This window comes from Charadrius vociferus, unplaced genomic scaffold, assembly GCF_000708025.1.
Source record: "Charadrius vociferus isolate BGI_N301 unplaced genomic scaffold, ASM70802v2 scaffold54, whole genome shotgun sequence".
Lineage (NCBI taxonomy): Eukaryota > Metazoa > Chordata > Aves > Charadriiformes > Charadriidae > Charadrius > Charadrius vociferus.
The window spans coordinates 3,486,240-3,510,411 of NW_009648350.1; the positions used below are offsets into that span (position 1 = coordinate 3,486,240).

At 41.4% G+C, this 24,172-nt stretch overlaps 1 protein-coding gene across 1 annotated transcript; it reads right to left on the reverse strand.

Moving 5' to 3' along the window:
* Window positions 1–203: 203 nt before the first annotated feature.
* On the reverse strand, window positions 204–19,399 carry LOC104286537 (merlin-like). The gene is made up of 18 exons (XM_009885140.1): window positions 19,392–19,399; window positions 17,788–17,905; window positions 15,892–16,017; window positions 15,399–15,521; window positions 11,605–11,688; window positions 10,787–10,855; window positions 10,484–10,566; window positions 9,229–9,304; window positions 8,634–8,771; window positions 6,810–6,884; window positions 5,922–6,035; window positions 5,357–5,479; window positions 4,573–4,790; window positions 3,566–3,668; window positions 2,698–2,825; window positions 1,923–2,073; window positions 1,147–1,356; window positions 204–239 (listed from the first exon to the last, which is right to left on the reverse strand). The coding sequence occupies exons 1-18, from the start codon at window positions 19,397–19,399 to the stop codon at window positions 204–206; spliced, it is 1,983 nt and encodes a 660-aa protein (XP_009883442.1).
* Window positions 19,400–24,172: the final 4,773 nt, after the last annotated feature.

Below are 24,172 nucleotides of genomic sequence, written 5' to 3' on the forward strand. Positions count from 1 at the left end.
CATTTTACACTGGCAGTTTTAGTGCTCCCAGCTGATGTTATCTGCTTGGAAGCCGAACGGCACCACTCTAACTATAGTACCATGTCTCTCATGCCGATGCCTGTCAGCAGACAGAACCGCGCAAGCGTCCTCGTACAGGTGCATTTTGCAGCAGCCAAAGAGAGGGCCACCAGGTTCTACCAGTCTTAAGGAAATGAGAGGCTTCAAATGTAGATCACATCCGACTCATGCTGCTGAAACTACAAGCAAATCAAATAGGAAAAATTAGAGCATATTTGCCTCACCCCTGCTACTTGGATTAGGTTAATCTTAAAAGTTGCTTCTGTTACCTGCATTAGAAAGACCTGCTTCCTCATCTGCTGCTACACTCAGTTGTGTTCTTCCTAGTTCTAAGCATACAACCCTGAAGATTCAGGTCTTGAATGTTATACACTAGAGCCTCTAACTGATCCTGAAAACTCAGTTTTGTTCATACAAAACAGCAGCAAATACATCAAGATTTCTTTATTCCTAATACCTTGCACAATTAGCACTAGCTAGAGAAAGCCGATTTCCTCCCCACTGTTCAAGACCACACACCCTTACGGTTCTTCCTGAATGCATACTAGATTTTCCATTCTAGTGAAATTTAAAAGTAGGTTGTTTTTTCATAAAACCCAGCTCTTTAGCTCTTCAGGACTCTTTGACAGGGAACACATTGAAAGAGATCTGAACTGAACTGTTGGAAGTCCAGGCATTTACTGGTATACTACTCTGCCCCTTCAAACCAGAAAGCAGGCACAGTATGTTTTAAGCTTTCTATACCTGGGAGCACATTGTTATTTCCAAACCTGGTTAATACAAATAAAATTTAACACAGATCCTCCCTACTGCATACAGGCATCTCTTGTTTCATTTACTAAGGCTTACAGCTTTGCATTCCAGCTTAGACCGTAAGTCAGAAAAACCAAGTGGCCTCGAGTTATAAGCAGTCTAGAACAGCGTGCCAACACAGGGTCTCCAAACTCACGCAACAGCCAGGCATTGACTCCTCGTTTCAGAGGCCATGACAGAGCTGGACAAAACAGGTCCCTAAAGACATTCTTTACCTCTGTGAACTCTAAGCTTTTAGTCAACATTTGGGAATTTACTTACAAATCTGATTACCTTTATAATCTGTTTTCTGGTTCCTGTGCCCACACTGTTGGCAACCAAGGAATTTGCTTGAAAAGATGACTTTTCCACTGGCACTGTGTGTTGAATTTTGTTGGTACAAGGCCAGCTGCCTGTAGTATTTAACGAGTAAGCAGGGAAAGGTCTTTGAAGATTTATATCTAATGAATCTCCAGTTTCGAAGGTTTTCATCCATGATGGGGTCTTTAAAAGAAAAGAACACATGGAAATTTAATGCCCTCTCTATATCAACACTCGTTAAGCCAAAAAGAACATCAGATGCATAGTTAGAAAATAAAGGCCATCTTCCCTCATGATTTTTCGAAGCCTCCCTTCCCTCTCTAAAACTGTTGACTCGGAGCCATTTTTGCTACATATGGAACAACCTGGAAAGACAAAGCCAGCCTTATCCTTGAAGTGGTTCAGGAAGAGGCTGGAGTGTTTATATAAATAACAAGAAATTTATGATAAAAATGTGGGTTTAGTTCTTCACTGCCTTAAAAAAAAAAAAAAACAACCACAAGACTTCTATGACTTTTAACAACCACAAAGTATTGAATGAGAATGTGATGCAAACGCTGAGGAAGAACTTCTTAAGATTTTATTTTGACGTGAATTTTCCTTGTCTGTGTTCTCGCTTTTAATATTTTACTATCAAGGGTACTAAACCACATGCCTTGAACTGAAATACAGCAACTACCTTTGGCACACCCACACTATTCTCTTTATGGTTTATGTTGAAAAAAGTGGCAGGTGTTTAGGGTACATACATTGCCTAAGGAGCGATCCAAGGATCCCAGTACTTCATTCCAATGAGAGTAAAGCCCAGACTGCTTTTCTTCTAGTTTCAAAGCATGAATTTCAGACTTCAGTTCTTTCAGTCGATCTTCGAATTTTCTGCTCTTTTCTAAGTAGTCTAGTCTGTAGTCCACACATGGGAGACAAAAAGCCTATTGGCATGACACAGCTCAAGAACAGGCGTGTGTGGAAGGAGGAGAGAGGATGTTCTTTGGGGTTTGTTTGGGTTTTTTTGGGTTTTTTTGTTTTTTTTTTTTTTAATAAAGCCTGGCACATGTCAGCCTGACTCCTGTGACCCAGTGAGAAGGGGGTTCACTTCCACCCTTCACCACTCACACACTTACAGCTTTCTACCAAGCATTTCGCTCCAGAGTAAGGGAGAAAAAGCCTCTCGATGTATTATAGCAAAGCAATACCATACTTCAACACTAGAGGGAAACTTCTGCCCTCTACCACGCTGTTACTCCAGCAAAGTACTTTGCCCCTGACAAAACGCCCACCAAGACAGAAAGGTTCTGGCCTTCTCATGGCTTGGTATCACCAGAACACTCTTCCTGTGTAAATAACTAGTCTTACACAGACATAATCCACACCAACTCAGTAAAAGGCCTCCAGCCATATGTACAAGTAGGAGGCCATCCTGAGTTGTTAAAAGGATGAACTGTGATTCCCAGAGATTATTTTTTTCCTTTCTGTACTTTCCATGATTGACATTCTCATTTATTTACACCATAAGCACACTGATACCTCTCTCTCTCTATCTCAAAGGATAGTCTCTTGAGGTCAATGTCCTTCAAATCCAGCTTTATGGATCCTTTGTCAAAGTTGGCATCTCTGGTGTCAGTTGGTGAGTATTGCGGGTACTTGACCATGTGCTGAAAGAGACAACACAAGCACCATCAGTAAGATCTGATTGTTTGATTTTGGCTTTATCTCCCCAGCTTCTGCAAGAATGCCATGCTGAGCCATTCCATAAGTTACCCATGGATTCCGAGACACACAGATACTCCTGCAGCCCTTCCCCTCTACCTGAGTGGCGCCAGATGAACTTCTGAAGTCCACAACCCACAGATCCAAAGGCAGAGAAGTATCCGGCTGCAATGTTCCTGTCTATTTCAGCAGAGAATGGAACTCCACTCTCAGCATTCTCAGCAAGACTGGAGTAGAAGAGGGAGTTGGTGCACAGAGCACTAAGGCGTTGCCTTCTTGCCAGAGAGAGCTTCATCTGCTTTGCCTAAAGACACTCATGGGCAATTCACATGCCAGGACAACACAGCTGGCTCAGTACAACCATCTCAGCAAAGCATTGTCCAACTGAGATAGCACAGAGTCAGTATTGGGCATGAATGCAGGCAAGACAATCTCTGCTCCCTAAGTCCCAACACCAGTCCTGATTTTACTTTTGTCTCCCCTTTCTTATCCCGACTCACTGCCCTGAACAAATACAACTTCCATCCTAGCTGCACTGTGTTTAAGCACCAGTTGGTGTCACAGGTGTTAGTCACCCAGTTGGATGCAGAAATGCCACTGCTCAGCTTGATGTGGGCTATAAAAACACAATCAACATCTGACTGTCTCTGAAGATGAAGTGGTGCCCAGTAAAGCAGAAACTTACAGGATAATTAAGCCTGGTTATGTCTAAGAGTTTCTGCTTTGCTTTCCGTTCAGCCTCTCTGGCTTCATGCAGATCTTGTTTCAGATGCTCTGCTTCCTTGGCTCTGTAAGACAAATATCCTCACATGAATGGCTGATGATTTCCAGAATAGAGCAACGCATGGATTTCAGAGCTATGCACCCCCCTAGCCTACAGGGAACAACATCCACTACTGTGAGTGATTCCTTTACCCAGAGACACTTGTGGTAGGATGGTCACATGGAGAACTAACTGGTCACAGCAGGACACATGCTTTCAAAGACAATCCTGCACAAACTGGCTGAATTAATGTTTTTCCTACTCCTAATTTCAATGGGCTCAGTAACGACCTGCTGATACAGATTCTCCAGGCTGTCAGAGATCCTCCCTGAGGTGGGGAGAGGTGCAACATATCTGCTCTTTATTTTGGCAAGCTTTTTGGCAGTGTCCTAAAACAAGCAGAAGGCCCTTAATAGCAAGGTTAAACATCCTCTTTCAACACTGGTCTGCTCTGCATCTTCAGGCAGCACAGTGTCACAGAACATGCAAACTCTGTAAGAGTGGTTTATATTCCACACGAGTTTACCTGGTTTACACTTCTCAAAGATCTGAATGGATACAAGAGACCATCACTTGGTACTAATGAATGAAAATGGTCTCATAATTCACAGGGTACACAGATCGGTAAATTTAGATAGCTAGGTAGCCAGTGTTCTTTTGATAACGCCAAACAGAAAATGCTTCTGCATTCTGGATCTTTAATACTAAACAACTCTGAAGCCTTTCATTTGATCCTCTGTAAACTTCTTGATCTGCAACACAACCACTGGTACCAGATGGAACAAACAAGATGCAAGAAAGCTTAGTCACTCTGAAGTGTTGCTTCAGGAACAATCCCTCCTTCCTGGGCTTAGTTCTGAGAAAAGCAGCCCTCTCTCCACCCAGGCGTCCCACTAGAGACCACAAAACTCCACTCAAGCAGATCTAACCTCCGGTCAGACTCCTTCACCAGCTTCACTGCTATCAGCTCTGCCTCCCGCATCTTCTGCTCCATCAGGCGTTTCTCCTCTTTGGTTTTCAGAGCTGTGATCTCCAGTCTCTGTCGCTCTTGCTCAGCTTCTGCAGCATTCTGGGCCAGCAATTTTGCCTCTTCTTCTGCAATCTGAGCTTTCTCAGCCAGCAGTTCTGCTGCTTCCTGGGATCGGAGCTAAGAAGAAACAATTTCTCTTAGTTATCCTGTCTAGCATCTACAAAACCACCCCTGCAGACAGTCAGGAAAAGGACATCTTTTCCCAAATGATCAAGTGATAAAAATATTATTCCTTAAAATAAAAAGTATAGTAAACATAATTGTAGCATCTGGTGTTCCTCCTCTGCTCCAGAACTGCCTAACTTCCTCCTGCCTCTCACTTCTACAAAGCAAGGAGACACATTTGCTTAGAGTTGGACAAAGACATCAACCAAAAAGTGACGTTGGCCACTTCATTTGCCAGTGTACCATGCCCCTTTCTCCCAGTTTCAGCTCTAAGGTTGCTTTTCTTCCCTCTTTGCCTGAAGAAAGCACTGTGAACCAAATACAGGGAGCTAATGGCTCACAGCAAAAGGAGATTATGGCAGATCAGAGTTCTCCCAGGTATTCCAGCATGCCCTCTCCAGCCTTGTCCATGACATAATTCCTGGTGTCTCACAGGAGTCATAAGGGGGAAAAAAAAAGGCTTCCAAACCAAGAAAGCCCATCAAGCACAAGAATATTCAGACTAATGCGCTACTCACCAGGGCCTCATTGGCCTGCCTGGCTTCATCTTCCAGCTGGAAGAGACGCCTTTCCAGCTCTTCTTTGGCTCGCTCAGCTTCTTCTCGGAGCTGCTTCTCCCTGGCCAGCCTTTGATTCTCCATCTGGAAACAGAATGAGCAATACCACATTCGTGGGTTTGCAGCAGAATCTCATCTCGGCCTGAGGCAGCACAGCAAATGAAGCCAATGAAGAACGGACTGCTCTCTAGCTGGTGGACTGATATTCACCAGAGATGCAATGCTGAAGCTGCTTGCACTCCGCAGCACTGCACTCCTCTAACAGGTAATACTGATTATTTCAGACTGCTGGAAGCGCACTTGAATTGATCTGTTATGTACCCCAAATCTTTGCGATCACCTGTTCAGTTTCACAAGCATCACTTACATCCTCAGATGCCGCGTACACACTAGAGCTGTTCCAACATTCAATCCTGCTGTACTTTCTCACTTCCCACACACACATCGATGCAATGCATGGACAGCGAGGGCACCAGCTGGAATAATAATCACTGTTTTCAACAACAGAGGAGCAGAAAGAATCTACCTTTTTTCTAGCTTTTTCTTCCCTGGCTTGTGCTTTCATTTGCTGGATCTCTATTGAGTCCACTTTTCTTCTCCTCATAAATAGGTCATGGTTTCCAATGCACAACTGCAAAATCTGCATAGGAAAAGCAAAGGAAATGCGTTTTTGATGTACTTGTGCCCGAGCCAGAGGGACAACAGCCCTACATTGGCCTCACAGGGCAGAAGCTGACAATTCTGACTGCAGCACAAGCCCTGTCAGTTGCTTCTCTTCCAAGAAAATCAGCACCTAGGGCAGGCTCATACCCAAGTACATTATAGTTTAGAAAAGCTCATAACAGGATGAGGGGTTCCTTCTGTCCTTCATCGCACTCTGGTTCCATTTTCCTGAATAAGACCAGGCAATAGATCTAGGTCAAGAGTACACAAGGTGTAGCTGTGGGAATGGCCACACACAGCCCCTCCACAAGCTCACTGAGAAGTGACCCAGCCCCTATGGTTGTGTGTTAGGAAGCAATCCGTAATGATACAATTAGCCAGTTGATTAGGTCCCTTCCTTATTGCTTCTCCCAGCAAAGGAGAGGCAGTAGCTGATTAAGAACCCACAGCAGGCAGACGCTGCAGCGGCTTTTGCACCTTTCAATACACTACATCCTTTCCTTCAAGCATCTGGATTTCCCTTTGTGACTTGGGCCTTCTTTCACATCTCACTTTCCACCCACTGTCTCCCCGTCCCAGAGAGGACAAACACATGCACCCTCACTTCCCAGACAGAAGAATCCCCAGGAAAACACACACTAACACTCAACGCTCCCTGGCCTCTCCACAGGTTTTACAAACAATATTTCTCACTCAGGTATCAGTCAGTATTACCAGGCTCAGTTTTAAAGAAGGAAAGCTGGACACTCACCAATTTGTTCACTTTGAGCTGAGAGGAAAAGAACTTGAAGACTTCTGCTTTTTTGTCAAGAGGTTTAATAGTTAACTATACAGGCAAAAGAAAAAAAGAAAGGGAACACAGTGAGAAGGAGGAAAAACAAAGCTGAAACTATTAACACTAATGCAAACTTTAGCTCATCTCCACTTCTCTCCGGGGAAGCAGTGATTTATGCCACAAACGTGGGGAGAGTGACGCGAAATTGTTTTGCTCAGAAGAATCAGAACCAGGGATGCTGATACACAGGTTCCTCATCTGCTCCCATAGCAGGCTGTTAGAAGATAAAGCCTTCCATAGGCTCACCCCGGTGCCAGTTTGGATGGTGGTTTTCATAGTAATACCACCTGCACATTGCAAACTATACTAAGAGCACTGGAACAAGTACTGGTTATCAGGAAAACAGAATACATTACTAATCCCCAGAAGCAGTCATATTCTTAAAGTCAGGGAGATGTCAAAGAGCCCTCTAAATACCAATCACCGCAGGTGTAAACAAAATGTATCAAGGGCCTGAAGGACTTGTTCTTCTGACCATCAGATATAAGTCCTGGAGCTTCTGCTTCCTCACGTTTTCAATCCTATCTCCCAAGCTGTTTCCAGGGGACACGAAGGGCTTTCATGCTGCCAGGTCAGTACACACTGTTTCACTTCATATGGTGTGCTCGGTTTAGCTGCATAACAAAATATGGCTCCATTCTTTAAGATCCTGTTTTCTGTGACTCATGGGTTAGCTAGCACTCTATTCCTGTAATTCATTTGCAATGCAATGTATAATTTGAGGCCATCTGAGTCACCAAGATCATGATGTCCTACAGCTTGTTTCACCCTGTAGGTAACAACTGGTTGAATACGTTGCCTCGTGAGAAGCAAGGCTGTGAATGTGTCGCTGAATATAGTGGAGCTTTAATATAGGGCTGCTCGATTTGCCAACAGTAGGGAGTTAAAACAGTTTATTCGCAGACCAGAGAAGTTTAATGGCATGCAAGGACCACAAACTTTTTGGAGGCAGAACTGTAGACTGCCCTGCCTGATCTACTGTCTGGACAGCAAATCTCAGCCTCAATGTTTTTCAGAAGGCCCGCAGAAAATGGAACAGGCTGTGCTGTCCTTTGGCTGACAAATTCCAGGTATTCCAGTACCAATGTAGTTTTTCTGGTTTTCTTTTTCTGATTATAGCCTTCCATGTAGCCACATGATTTGTGATGAGACTAAATTTTACCCACTCCCTACTGTACTTTCCACAAGTAAAAGATGGCCTCTGAAATCCCAGTGAAATTGCAATAGTAGGGTTGTGCTGAAGACTGAAATCATACACTTGAAAAATTAGCAGAATTCAGGCAGAAAAACATGTACGTCTCCCTACATGTCTCCTCTTGCCAGCGTGCTTTAAACCTCATCTACAAGGACAGCTTCTGCATATAAAAATGGCATTAAGACTTCACAAATTATCTAATTCCTGCTAAGATAACTGAAGCAGCTAGTCACAGTGGCATTCATAATATCTTTTTCAGAGATCAACACACTTGTTTTGCAAAGGACAAGCAGCAGGGAAGGAACCAGAACAGTGGGCTCCACAAGTCTGAAGAGCTCAGAGCAGCCTCTGGCTCCTAGGGGAACCGAGGTTATGCAGCACATCTGAGAGGCAAGTCTGTTATTTTTAGTTTTGTAACAAAGCTCCCTAGGATTTTCCCCTTCTCCCCCAAATTATTTAAACAGAGATAGCTTTCAGCCTGTTCCAAGAATTCCAGTCCACACCCATGCCCATATAAAAAGAATAATATATCAAAGCCATCATACCTCTTTCTCACTATAGGAAATGTTTCTGATAGCACTCCACTCAAATGACTTATTTGGAGAGAACCTGTTGTTAATGCTGTAGATGTGAATACCTTTGGCATCAACTCCAAGTAGGAGATCCGTATGGTTTTTATTTTGCTAAAAAACAATAGATAGTAGTAAAAGCCATTTATGGTGATATTAAAAAAAACACAGACAAGAAACACACTTATTCTAATACATTGATATTTATCCATATTTTTCAAAAATTGGTATTTCCACAAAATATTTTGAATGTTGTCACTGCCAGCTAATAAACCCAGTCCTCTACGCTGACTGTAGCAGCTCGAACTTTTAGATTTTCTCTCCTCCTTCCTACTTCACACCCAGAGCTACTCAAGACCCTTGTCAGATTGTAAGACATTAATCTTAACTGTTTTATCCACCTACTCGTTTAGCAGGCAAGTCACCCAAGTCAGGACAATCAGTACACATACCACCATCAGCAGAGAAAAGCAGAAGTCAGGAGTCCTAGTTCCAGACTCCCTGAAGGATTTTAAAAAAGGACAGTACCATCACCTACAGCAATTGAAAATTGCTAAAATAAAGCACTTACAGCAATTGGAAAATAATTGACACCATACATTTCCAAGTCCTGGGCAATTTTCAGGTAGTTCATCTCAGCTTCATCCCTAGAGAATAAGGCCGTGGTTATACTCGGAGACTCCTTTCCAACCTTTCTGTCCTAGCAGACTCTACGCCTCCCACTTAGAAAAGAACAGATTCTTTGTACTTTCTTTAATTTTGCCATTTTACTCTTAAAAATAGAAAAAGGAAAATAAAACAGCATCTCTACAGAATAAAGACAGTAAAGCTGTACCTGTTTTGAATCATGTACAGTGCAATCTTTATTAAAATTCAAGTCCAATCTTATCTTTGTGTTGGTTTTGCCACTCCATCATTATTACGTCTTTGAGACCTACCCTACCCTTGTTTTTCATGACATAAAAAGATTTCCTTCAGGAAACAGAGTCCATGGAGAAAGGAGTCCTGAACAAGTTCTAAACAGAGCTTCGGGCAGAGGCCAAAGAAGGGTGAAAATCTCTCCACCCACCGTTGTTCTCCCTTCAAGGTGAGGGATCAACAAGTTTTGAGGAAAATATGCAGTAAAAATAGTACTAAGAAGCACCTAGAACAACCAAAGAGAAATTGAGCTGAAATATTAGGAAAGGCTGCCTCTAGGTGCCAACAGCTCCCACTTCCTGTTTAACTGAATTTCCAGACACGCGGAATGTGTTAGAAGTAGCTGGAAGTCCACATGGACAAGCATCAAAACTCAGTCCTGGAACTACGATGCCATGTCTTCACTGTTTTGGTTCCCTGCTAAGTATGGTGACACTCTTTTGAGCCATGATTTTCACAAGGAGAGTGATGTGATACGGCTCCAGAAAGGGCAGACACAGCAGCAACTCCGGGTAGCTAACAACCTTAAATGAAAAGGCTAATCTCTCAGGGCAAACCGCAAATCCACACAGCTCAAACTGTGGAACTCGTCTCTGCTGGCATCCATGGACTCTGATGACATACAACTCATTTTTGATATGTTAGTTCATGAAACTCTGCAAGAGTCCATGGCTTCTCCGTTCACTTCAAACCAAGTCCAGTTTACAAGCAGTTGAAGCTCTACACAAGACTCTTTACCCTAGATGAGTGGGCCTTTTTATCCTTAGTTATAAATTAACCTACTAACATCACAGCTTGGAATCCAGTATTTCTTTGCTCATTCCACAAAAGCCAAATTTCACTGAAGACAGAAAATAACCAGTTACTGAGATGTATGGGATTTCCAAAGAATGAAATGATTTCCATACCTGGCGATACCCCTGTGCTCAGCATACCAAGCAGTAATCTTTTCTTCCCACATCTCTGCTGTCAGCTGATACTGCCTGAGGACCTGCAGACAAAGGAAGGAGTTTGGTTTTCTTTGAAGACACAAATACACGTACCGCCTCTCCCAAGAAACGTGAATGCAGCAATGCAGTTCATAGCTCGGTCATTTTGCCAAGTTCATGGCAAACGCAAATAGTTTCTATTGCTCTGGTTAATCCCATAGCAATATCTGTGCTGTAAAAAGTAAATGCAAAGATTTGGTTTTGTACAGAATAAAGACTTACCCTTTTGGGTAAAAGTTCATCATGGGCTAGAAAGCCTGGCTCGTGAAAATTTGGGTCGTAGTCACCATACTGTCCCAAGAAAAGAAAAGATATTTGAGTCTAATGCAATCACTTGAGGCAGATTTTGTCTTAGTTCTCCTGTAGACGGGGTAACACATAATAAACATGCTCCCCTTATCTGTTGTCCATGGAAGTTACTTCCAGCCGTTGTGCTATGCACGCAGCTCCAATGCAGCCACAAAGGTGGCCTATAAGCCTAGACTTCAGCCCTAGACTACGGCTCTCAGTAACTACAGATATAAAAGAATGTGCCATGACTTCATACCCGTCTCTGAACTACAAGCTACATCCAGGAGCGTAAGCTCCACTGTTCCTATAGCGTGCTGCGTATAGGCTGGGCTGCTGCTAAGAATTTGAGTTCGCCTCCTGCTATTGTATGTGCGGCTCTTGGTAGCACCAAGTGAACTGCATTCTGAGAGATACTAAAAAACATTGTGTCCTTCCATTATGAGCTCTGGTATCAGCACCCGCTGTATCCATGGACATTTTTTAAAACAACGGGAAATAATTCCAGCTGGGAGAAAGATTACATTAAAATGTTAGGTCAAAATAAATCCCTTCAGTTGTGAAAGCATAGCATATAATACCAAAATCCTTGTAGTGGCAGCTCATGCTTATTTTTCTAGGTGTGTCTGTACCTCCCAGGATGACCTACTACTTTAATAGCAAATTTTAACACTGCTGTTCTATGTAACACCATGTGCATGTATTGGTTAAAAAAAAAGAAAAATTAAAGAAGAGCACTTCTATGCACAAACCTTGGCCTGAACAGCATAAGAAGCCAGTAAAACTGTTGCTTCTGGAGAACAATAGATTTCCTCATCCAGTATTTGTTTCTTAACCTAAATCAAGAGAAAAAGGGGGCAAGTGAAGAAGCTCAAAGTCAAAGATTATGTCAGGCTTGAAATGAAACTAAACATGCCCAGACTATAACTTGGCACCAAACATTACCATTATGAGTTAATAACAGCAACAATAAAAAGGCATTCAGAAACAGAGGAAGCCTTTACTTTGCATTACATTTAATGAAAAAAACCCCAACTTTTAAAAGTTAAAGTGTCTCAACTCTAAGTTCATAGAAACGCCAGTTGGCTATCTCTACACATTTATATAAGAAGTCTTGAAAAGAATGTTATAAAACATGAATTTTATTGTCTGCACTTTATTCCTTTTAGCAACTCTTCCTTTGCTTCCTGTTTTGGAAAAGTCAGCTTTACAACATGTAAAACATCAAACTTTAGGTTGGAAGGGACCACTGGAGGTCATCTAGACAAAGCAGGTCCAACTAGACCAGATTGCTCAGGGCTGTCCAGCTGACTAACACTGCCAAGGACAGAGACGCACTGAAAACCATAACAGTATGTTCTCAAGCTTTACAGAATGAGAGAATAAAGGAGACCCCACAAAGGGAAACTAACTATTAGAGCACTTCATTTAATTCAATTACAGTGGTCTATGCACAACAAAAACATAGAAGCTTAGAAATAAAAGCTTAGTATAAATGGTAAAGAGTCTTTTAACATTCTTTTCATTTTAATAATCTATGGTGCTACCAAGATCAGAGGTGTAATAGTTTGTAAGATGTTGCTTGATTTTAAATCAGTTGGGTAAATCTTACTTGAAAAACTAAAGAGGGAAGGGGAAAATTATTCTTCGCAAATCCTCCTCTCAGGTGTAATGTATTTAGCCTAACAAGCACAAGACAAGAAAATTTTGCATAATGCAGTCTTCAACATTTCCAAAATGAAAAATTACTTGAGATAGCACTGAGCTATCTTTACAAATACACTTTGGCACTGTAGGTACTGTGAACTGAAATGAACCATAAAGAAAGTTTTTCTTTTAAGTTTAGTCTCTGGTGAGCACAATATACGATCCTGAGTTATAGTACAGGGAAAATTCTTTCTAAGCTGTTAAAATGGAAAGAATGAAAAGATTGAAAAGACTTTTCTTCCAAATTGGAAAGCTCCAGCTTTCATACTCCATGGTGCAAATCATATGTTTCAGAATTTAGAACAACTTAAGATAAATCCCCCATAAGGGATGGGGTTTTTTTCTGATCAGTTCTTACAAGAACATTTTGTTATACTTCTTTATGAAGGAGTGAATTACCTAATCTTTAAACAGAAAACATTTAGCTTTAGTCATTTACATTTAGTCACACATTTCGCAAAAAGCTGCTATGTCACATTAATTTGTAAAGGTCTGAATAAGTCAGTAGAGCTGAAATCTGTAGACATCCAGATGTCTGTACATGTTTTTCCTATTAGCATCCAGGTGTGATCTTAAGTTCTTATAGTCAGGAAACTTTGCAAGTTCAAATTTGTTTCAGTCTTGTTTTTCTACTTCGGAATGAGAAGAATTTGCTAATTGCATATCTGCTAGTCAAGGCAGGCTCAAGGAGAAAAGAAAAAAGTGAAAAAATCAGGATTAAAAGACTAGAAAAAGAGTTCTCCCCTCTCATTCCTTTCCAAAATTAGCTTAAGAAACAAATTGCCAAGTGGTTAAGGGTTCTGGATGAAGTTCTAGTTAGTATATTAACCCTTGGAACAACAGCATTTTCTCATTACTTCATTAACACATCCTCCTCAGGGAACAAGTGTATTTACTGTGTTTATTTACAGATGCAGACTGAATGTATTCCATACACCCAATCTACTTGCACAGACACATACTGCTGAAAGCTACCAGAAGAAAGCAACCCACCACAAGGCTGTAATTTGCAGAGGATTCCACAGCAACTCAGCAGAGAAGCTGGATGTCACAGACATTGGAACAAACAGCTGACCAACAAGTGACTATCCAAAACCCAACATTTGTATACCTATTGCTACAGCTACAGTCTGTTGCTGCAGTAACAGCGTGGCTTTTCCTGGTCGATGCATCTTTATTTTGATAATGAAGCACTGTACTCCAAGAATTTGCTCCTTCATCTACTTTTTAATGGAGCTAAGAGAAGCCTAACAATTTCTGGGACAAAAGAAAACTAAGTGGCAAATAAGGAAGCTGCCTCTGCAAAGCTATCATCATTAACGCATGTGGGGGGTTAACTTTATTACTTTTACTGGCTTCCATCTCATGGAAATTTGTAAGAGCCACCATGGTGTACAGACCAAGCTGTGTTCACACAGCTAACAACTCTGCTCTTGAACACAGTACTGTTGTCCTGCAGCTCCTCTGTAGCTGCCCCTATGGCAGAGCTGAAATGGGTGCTGTTATCTGTAATGAAGATTTGTCAGGGCTGGGGATTTATTCTGCCAGCATGAGTAGCAGGCACCCAGTTCAAAAGGGTAGGGAAGACAACTCAAACTGGCTAATTTGACTGGCAGAAGACAGTGTGTGCAAATCTAGACATTTCAGAAGAGTATCACCACCATATCAAGGGAACAGCACTTCTCATGCAGGGGCTATCGGACAATACAATGATGCCTCCAGACTTGGTCTTTGAAAAGACCACACATTGTGGTGAATCTTCTTTTTGAGTCATAGGTGTGTATGCTGCTCCACTCCTTTTGAAACTTGCTAGATGAACAAACCTTTATTTCAGAATGGCTATGAAATTCTATGATCTTTTCTTCCCGTACAATCTAAAATAAACATTTAAGGAGGACAGGCTAGAGAGCTCTTGTTTTCTAGTGATTGTGCCTTCTACAGTCATACACAACAAGATCTCCCAGTAACCACCTGGTCTATTTTTAGGAACTCACAAGTTTTAGTTTCAGGGATAGGCTGTAGTCACAGGTCTTGTTCTCTCTGCAGCTGATATGGGTGAAGAAGCTTATTGTCCCCAACTGCTTATCACCATTCCTTCCCTCTTCTCCACCTTCACAACTGCCACCATAATTGCTTGCGTAGTCACTCCCCCACACAGTGCGTACATCTAATAACAGGTCTCTTCTAATTCTGCTCATTTTGAAAGAACTAGGTTAGCAAATGATTACACAAGAGTTTATACCAGCAGGTCTAAGACAATGATGACAAGGAACTGTTGAGGCTCTCTTCATCCGACTTAGCTACAGCCAGAGCAGACCAGATGACACAGTCCTCAAGATAACTTCTGAAGCTGATAAAAATGATGGCTTCACTTTATACTTCTCAGTACTGACCAGTTAGGGCAAAAGCCTCACAGTTCTTCAAGCAGTGCCAGCCTTGCATGGATTTCCCCCCCACCCCTCCACAAGACATACTATAGCAGCAAAACAAGTCTGGAATACCAAGATGTGGAATTACCAAACTGCTATGTGTAAAAGTCATTTTACATGAAACTACAGGTCTCAGCAACTCAACTCCCATTCCAGGCACAAACAGTAAGAGAAGCCATCAAGACAACAAAAACCTGCAGAAGGCAAACAACATTCAGCTTGCCAGTACACAAAACCACAGTAGTCAGGAGATGTTTGTATTTCGTAAAAATGAGATCTTTACAGAGACACTAATACAGCTGAAGCCAGCAGAATCATTCTGATACTAACAGCTGCCAACAAGATCAAAGACAAAGCAAAAGGACTGGCATAAATACAGAAGGAACTAATGGTTAAAAACGGTTCCTGACCTGAAGGAAGAATAAATGCTGGGTAATTTCCTGCAATAGTTCCTCTTCTACCTTCTCTGGATAGAACTTAGCCAAAAAATGAAAGCTAATCGGATCTTCTTTGGGGATTTCTTGATCTAAAACCTGTTTAAAGATAAAATAAAATCAGCAGCAGAAATAGTACATAAGTGTCTCAAAACAGTATTCCAGAGGAAAATCCAAAAGCAGCTGATAATCTATTTAAAGCAGCCTTTCCAGATTTTAGAAGGACAGGCAATGCTGAGCTTTAATCTAATAGCAATCAGTGTATATTGTGGTGATTGGGGTGTGGTATTTCAGGCCAAATGTGATAGAAGCAATCAGACCAAATAACACAAGACCTTTAGTCTTAAAAAAAATGATACCATCTAAAATTATGAATTGTCATGTAACACATTCCTTTAAGTCTTATGCTAAAAAAGTAAATCTTTTTATAAGTAGAAAATTGCCATGCTGTTATTTTTTTTTCCTATACCTTTTTGTCCATCTTTAACCAGGTGCACATTCCTTTTATTGTGTACTGCAAGCCGAAAAACCAAGTCTCCCTTAAACCAAGTGCTCGGCACACCAGATCGAACAAATCCTTTCCCTTCCACTTCATCTAAAAGAAAAAGAAAATTAAGAAAAACAGGTATGTCTTGAATGAATTTGCTACATTTTAGTCGAGCAAACCAGGCTACCATTTACCTTTCTCCTATGAATTCTTATTTCAACCTTAGCTTTCCAATGAAATACGCCTAGTGCTGCCTACAGCAAAGGTGCAATAGTTACAGTGCTCTACCACCTCTTCCTCTCCTCCAGGGGAACATTCACAGAGCAGCTGCAGTCATTTAACCACAGCATCGTGCACTTTATGAGCACAGGCAATGAGGATTGGGCTATTGATTTCCTAGGACATGGCAAGGCTTTGTTAGTATTTGTAAAAATCTTATTCAATAGTTTATACAAAGTGGAGAGACAGAGAAGGCCTGGGGAAATCATGGAGTGTCAGGGCACAGTGCAGAAATGCCAAGCAATTAAAGCAAATCCATCTTCCATAAACCTCAGTTATTTCAGTGGCACCATGCCAAGCCTTTATGCTACTCTGATTTAAACGAACAGGAGCTTGTCTTCTAGAGTAATTTACTAGCCTGGCTCCACAGAGAACAGAAACTTTGATTAAAGGTCCCAAAATTCACACGTATATCACATATTTTTTTTTCACTGAAGAGGCAGCACGTCTCTTTCTTCTGTTTGGCTACATGTTAAAAAGATTATTTTGTCTAATTGCATGGGTCAGCCATGAAAAACTTAATGGCAAACAAAAGAAGTTTTAGGCAATATTTAGATGGAAAGCAGGAAATCATCCCAGAAAAAGAGCAATATCTGGGAAGGGGGGAGAGATAGCAAAGGAATACATCAAGCTGGACTTGATAACAAGGACTCTGATCTCTGAATCAAATTTTCAAATCCTTTATTTCCACAGCTCTGTCTGCAAGTATTCTAGATCATTGTGACTAATCTATTCTGTCTCTGAGGGACCCAGTAAATAAAATACTAAATGCCCTGCAAGACAGTCAAGTCTCATTAGAATTGCCAGTCCCACTGGACCTCAGTTTTCTAACTTCTCTTCTCAAAATAACTCTATGTCTTTCTTTGCTTTTGCTGGATGATGAGGAATTAACCAGGCACAGTTCTGTCAGCTCAACAGTGCAACCCAATTCATTTAGCAATTGATCACTTGCTATATTTGTTTTCTTTCATGTATTTCTGCAGTCATGATTTCTCTAGCCAATTTACTAGATAGCCCTAACTAACAGAAGAAAAGCTAGCTTTTTCATTTGATCATTTTTCTCTTCTGCCCAGAGATGTAAACCAGCCATTATAGCTAAAGAAATAAACTGGAGTTTACAAATGGCAAACCACATTTGAAAAGAATGCCCCAGATCAACTGAGCACAAAAGTACCATTTTATAAATTACTTTATAAGCAACATCTCAGGAACAGCTCTGACTAGACTTCTTTATCCAAGCCAGCACTGTCTAAAGACACATGCCACTTACAAAAAAAACCTCAAGAATTTCATGGAGAAGCAGGTATACTTACAAAGAAGCCCTGCATCATGTGCTGGAAGGCTTATGAAGAAAGGAGGCCTGCTGGTAATTTAGCTGTGTCACAGTCAAGTAGATTTCATGGGAATAGCTTTAAATTCTGAATAGTCAGAGTTGTTTAACAGAAGAATGCAACTGAGCCTAAGTAATCCATTGTTTATAAAAATAATAGATCAGTTTTAAGACCATCCATGAACTGATAATCTGAACTTTTCAAATTTATGTCTTGCTAATACAAAGGTCAGTCACCACCTTTCTAGCATTGTGCTGAGGACTCTTACCTCACAGCTGAACTCCATTTCAGCATCTACTGTTATAATTTTGACTTTAAAAGTCTTCGGTTGTTTCTTCTTCAGGCCTCGGATGGACATATTTTTTAGTTTATGAGGATAGCCACACCTGAAATCAAACATGCATTACATTTAGGGCTGGAAATTCAGTAACGTTTTCTTGGCTAGATTCCAAAGTAGGATGAGTCCAAACTTGCAGAATAAAGTCACCTTTAAATATGCATTTTTGTGTTTAAGACTATAAGAAAGGATGTTGAAACAAAACATTTAGTTTACTCCTTAAAAAAATCAGTTGCTCCAAAACGTCATTCCTGTCTTTCCTCTCAGACTTTGGCAAACACTAGGTTCCTACAATACTAGAAAGAACATCATTCAGACCTCACGTTACAAGCCCCAGGGGCCTGCCTCTCACTACGGCTGAGGACATCTGGGGAACCTCCAATCCAGCCCTCATCCTCCATACAATCACCCGCATCCATGCAACTCAGCAGTCTCTTGCAACAGGACGCTGCAATGGATGAATGTTTACAGTTTAATAAAAGTAAGACCTGGCTTTTGAGTAATACCAACAGAAATATGACATTCCTCATCCCTTTTACATTCCAAAGCAAAATTCCCTTTCGCAGTAAAGGTCTCTGCAGTATGTACCGACACCAAATGCATCAGTGGAGGCTCCACTTGCAAAACATAGTAGAGAGCTACATCACAGCAAAAACTTACGATATCAAATCCAACTCAATTCTTTTCCATCAGTTATGGCTCCTTGAGCAACTAACCTGTTGAGTTTCTTCACAAAATTACATCTTAACTCCCTGAAATGATACAAATGCCAAGAATATATGCAGTGAAATGAAGCAGGATTTACCCTGTCCTTTTGGGCACACTAACTCACAATGACAAAAGCTATTTAGAACACAATTTTTTCCAGTGGAGCTCTTGAAGTGAAATGAATTTAATTTTGCACAAGTCTACAGAAAATTCCTTCCCAGATCTTCCATTCTAAATGTGATTGACTGCACGCCATCAAGAAAATCGATGAGATGTGTGCTATTTCCACAGCCATGAGGGTTCTGTGGATACTATTCAAACCAAATGTTGAAAGTTGGGGTTAAATGATAGCATGAATCTGCACTATGCAGTTCTCATGTTTATTTCTGAGCACAGGAAATCAGCCTGTATAGTTGTCGTCTTGTTTTTACTTTACAAAATTAACAGCTCAGACTTGCACAACCCAGTTAGTATCCGTGAACTATATAGGTCAAGAAGAGACTGAGGCATTCTTGGTTTCCTACAATATAAGACTATTACAGTGTGGCAGACTTCCAGTCTCTCCTTAAGGAATTCCAAAATAAAGTTCTAGTTTATACTGAAAAGTTCCATTTGTCTGTACCTTCCAGGATTTTATAAAATACCTTCTCCCTTTCTTTGCTTCTGCTGAGCTCTAAATTGGCTTGCAAACTGATTATTTTCCACTTACTTTTTGTGTGCCCCTCATCCAAAAATTTCAAGTAGCTAAATAGGAGGTAAAATGTATATGGAAGGTTTTCTTTTCAAATTGTAGGGAAGTTGAGGAAGAGAACAGATGAATTAGTTACCAAATCATATGGACGTCCGCAGCAGAGTTGAGAACAAGCACTCAAGACAACTCAGAGTGGGGAAGAAAAGCTCAGGAGGACATTCATCTTTCTGACACCACTGAGACCAGTTGAGGAGTCCTCTCCCTCCGGTTGGCTCTGATGAAGCTTCTGCTGAAGTCTTGTTCGTTTTGGGGCAACACACTTCAGGAAAGATAAGAGGCTAACTGGAGAGAATCCAAAGGAGAGATCCAATGGCTAAGAAATAATCTGTGGTAAAATGAAAGTACTGGTTAATACAGAGAAGGGACAACTGCGGTGAGGCACTATTATGCCTACACTTTGTGACCACAATGGTTAGGGCAAGGAATGGGCTTAATTAAATTGCAGACAGGTTGCACACCGAGAAAAATTCACTAACAATAAGAATATTATGATGCTGGAAAAGCATAGGATGGAATTTCTATATTTCTGAACTCCTATCCAAACCAGCGTGACAGCATCTGCTCCCACCGCAAGACTGGAGGGAACTACATACCCTCAAAGCGCTCTTCCCAAGCTGATCCTTCTGCTGGTGCCTGCCACTAGTCCTAGGAGAGGCCAGTTCACCACCAAGAATCAGTGCAAGCCAGGGTGCTTCAGGGATAGGCAGATCCAGAGTCCAAATCCCGTCACCCCCAGGGTACCCCCTTGTCCTCAGGGAATATTTTCTTAGAGTGAAAAACAGATCTTGCTACAGAGTACGTTTCCTCTATAATTTAGGCAACACCTCAGTGCACAATAAGCACAGCTCAGGTCCTTTCTATTTAGCATAGAATATTGTTTTCAATTGAGGGGAAAGGAAAAACCAAAAAATGACCATAATAGTATGGTGTAATGTGACCACAGTAATATTGACAAGGAGAGTATCATGTGAAGGCATCCAAAACAGCAGTAATTATTCCAGTATTTTTTTTGATCTCTAATCTGCAAGTTGCAACACAGCTAACAGCAAAATTATATTTTAACCTGTTACATTCCAAAGGTCTTTCCTGTACAGTTTTCTTCAAAACCCAAGATTTACTGTAAATAATTGTACCATTGGATACAGCAGTTAAAGCACGAAAACTACAAACTACTATACAATACTGGAAACAACCCCTTCTATTAGTTCTAGAAGAAACACCAATGGCTGAAGACAAAGGAGAAAAAAGCTTCATAACTCATTCTTAATAGGTAATTTGAAACGGCCAATTGAATTAAGCAGGAACTTGGAGTTAGGGCCAGTACAGAACATTCTCAAAGAGTTTCATATGGAAAACGCTGAACAGATAAAATTGAACAACTGCAGAAGAATGTAATAATTTTCTCAAAATATGACTAAAACACCAGAGCCCTTCATTTTTACTTTGAAGTTCTTTCTTTTTTCTTGTATAACCTGGTTGAAATGACAATGTAATTTGTTCAACATTTCCAATAGCATTTTTTTTCCTTTCCAGAATTTTTATTCCATGGAAAAGTACATTCTGACTCACGGTGAAAAGACATTTTTTGAATATCAAATTCTCCCGAGCAATGTAAACTGCATTTTAATCAATAGCACTGGTGAAGAAATAGAAAAGGTTTTCACACTGTCAGATAAATGACATGTCAGATACTGACAAAATAAGCGAAAGCACTTAACAGTGAAGTTTGCAGAAAAATAACTTTTTCAAATACAGGAAATCTTGCTGAATAAGCCAATCTGGGTTAGCAATCTTTTGTTTAAATGCAAAAGCAATCCACTGTAGATCCCTGCTAGTAACAACATCTAAATGTGAATCACGTGCAATGTGTTTCAAGGTAAGAGTTCCTGTCACTGAGCTCCAGTGATTTATTTCTGCAGTTGCCAGAGGGGGTCTAAGCTCAAGACCCAGATGCAGCAAAATGCAACAGATCAGAGCATGTCATAACCTTACCAAATAACACATTAATCCAAAATAGGGCGGGGTGATAAACGATTCCTGTCCAGCCAGAATCTGGGAACAGACAATTCAGAAGCTGTGAATGTTCACAGCTTCTCCTGCACCTTATGAAAACCAACAGAAAGATGGTAAAAGCTTTGATGTGCAGAACAGAAATGCAGCGATGAGGAATATAATTTGCAGGAAGTAAACGGTCCGGACTCTGCCTTTTAGCATGTTCACGTCCAAGATGAAAGAACTGACATCCACCAGCTCCGACTGGATTATAGCCTTCTCCCTTCTTGACAATGAGAAACTAGTGCCTGAGCAAAACTGGGAACAGCAGGCAATAGCAAGAAGAACTGGCAAGGCGACTCTTGCAAGGTACTGATGCTTATCGGTATCACAGCACTAGATGGGCAGTGTTACACCGCTGCATTGCACGTTTTATTGAAACGGGAAATAACCCACATGTACAACGAAAAAGAAAATGCCATCAGCACTTACCCCTAAAAGCTCAATAAATCCACCAGAATTCAGTACATTAGACAGACGTGGAGAAATACCTCAATGAACAAGCTGCAATTAACCTTCCCAAGAGTGAGAGTACAATTTACTTTCCTTTTGGCATTTCCAAGGTGAATGGATGGTGTGCAGGGCTCTCCACAGGATATAAAGATTTCCCTTCATATAGCACTTGCTCTCAGTGACAACTCTGCATGAGCAATTACCATCCAATCACACTTCGGTCAGCCACACTCAAGTGAAAAAGCATCTGTTTTCGCACACAAAAAAGCTAACAGTGCTTTCTAAGGTGAGACCTCCTTAGTCTCAGCTGCAGACAGGCTAGGAATTAATGGCAATTGCGAAACCCCTCTCGTATCCCCCCAAAAGTAGTCTGCCCTTAAAGATCAGCGCATGCAGAGGGGCAGCAACTGTACCATCTGCTAGCAAAGTCCTTACACAAGCTGGAAATACAAAACCCTTGGGAGTGCAGTGTGGTTTAAAGAAACAAGGCTTGGGAAGTACTTTAAGAGCCACCAATAGAAGACGCTTGAAGCCTCAACTGCAAAAGTACATTAACATAGACACTACTAGAATTTGAAAGTCTCCTGTCATTGCTGAAATATTTACTGCAACTCGTAATCACAAATTCCCCTGACTCATAATGTTTCTCCCAGTTCCTGAATTTCTATACTTAAGCTCAGAAATTAAAGCAAGCAATTTGAATGCAGACAATACAGGAAAGCGTTGTGGGCTTTTTACAGTTGTTGACTCACACTTCTGCCGGTGCTCCCTGCCCAAGTAACAATTTAAGCAAAGAATTCACTGGTTTAAAATGGGTCAGTAATATAAAGGTTTTTCTTACCTCTCACTCTAAAAAGAAGCTATCAAAATTCACCAGTTCGAATCAAGACTTACCTCACAGATCATTTTCTGAACAAAGATAAGAAGAAAAAAATTCTTTTTAATCCAAAATTCCCTGTTTTTCAGGAGACATCAATATCCAGCCCTCACAAGTTCTGCCACTAAAAATAAAATCCAAGAACAACTTTTATACTTGATCCCCTTTCCTTTGTTTCCTATGAACTGCAGCATGTTAGCGCCCTCTGAAAAATCAAAGAATTGCTTTCCCAGGTGATATGAGAGGCTCTTAACCATTTCCTGCCTGTGCCAGCAAGACTCCTCCCAACTTCTCACCACTGTAATTCAAGCAATAAGGCACTAAAATAAGAGAAGCCCGTGAATCTTGACTTGGATACCTGTAAGAACTGCTAATGAATTCCAGATAACTCCTTTGATAGTATTTGATCTATTTCAACAGTATCTCCAGCATACAAAGAATAGTCTGTTCCCACCATACCCAGCCACCTTAAAAGGGTGCACAGTGTTGTCCTATTAAGTAAATACAATTCCCTACCTGCCCTCTTCCTGTGGTGAGAGATGATGGGACAATAATGCTTGAAGAGAACAAGCCTGAAAAGTGGGCAGCAGCCAAAATACTTGCCAGTGGAAAAAGATAAACAATCACATTTAAATAGAAAAAAGGATGGCCTCAGCCTGAAGTCACAGGAAAACAGACCGCAAGGTCCATGAGGTGCCAGGAGCACACTACCTCAAAGGCAATGGTAAAGTCAAGACTTGTTTTGCCATTATTCAGTTTGTAAGATTTTGGGGGTTTTCAACCCACTATTTTAGGTATTTGCAGAAACTTTATTTCTACCAGGGTATACGTAAGCAAGGACAACAGGCCAGCTCTCACTTCATACATGTTGTAATTATTCCAGATTTACATGGAAAATGTTCAAGATTTGACTCATTTACCTAACTTAACAGTAGGTGGAAGGGCACTAAACTACCTCCTACGCAAACAGACCTCAGTACCATGTGGCCACAGAAAAAAGACTGTGCCGAGAGTCAGGTTCATCCCCTAAAATTCAGAGTGTAAAATGGCCCCTCAGCTCTCACACCTCTGCCTCCTCACCTCCTTCCAGCACCTCCAGACTGAAGCGTGCTGCGGATTGCGTCCAGCCCCGCAGCACAACACACTGCTGCTGAATGGGGCACCCGGCTAAGTAGTTATTTAAACCAAAAATCAAGCTGGATTCAGCTGTGTGAGCCCGCAGAGGGCAGAGGCAGGGCAGGTCTCCTCACAGACAGTGGCTCCCTGAGGGAACAGGCCCACTCCCCCATGGCTGGGGACCGGGGCAGGGCCCCCCACCACCCTCAGCCTAGGAGAGGAAGAAAACCTCATTTCCATCGGCTTCAGCCTCCTACTGCGCGCCAAGGCAGCCTCACGGGCAGCGCACAGAACCGCCACTCCCAATCCAGCCCCTCACCCGCTCCTGAAGGAGCCTAAGGCGGCCGCCAGCGCCTTTA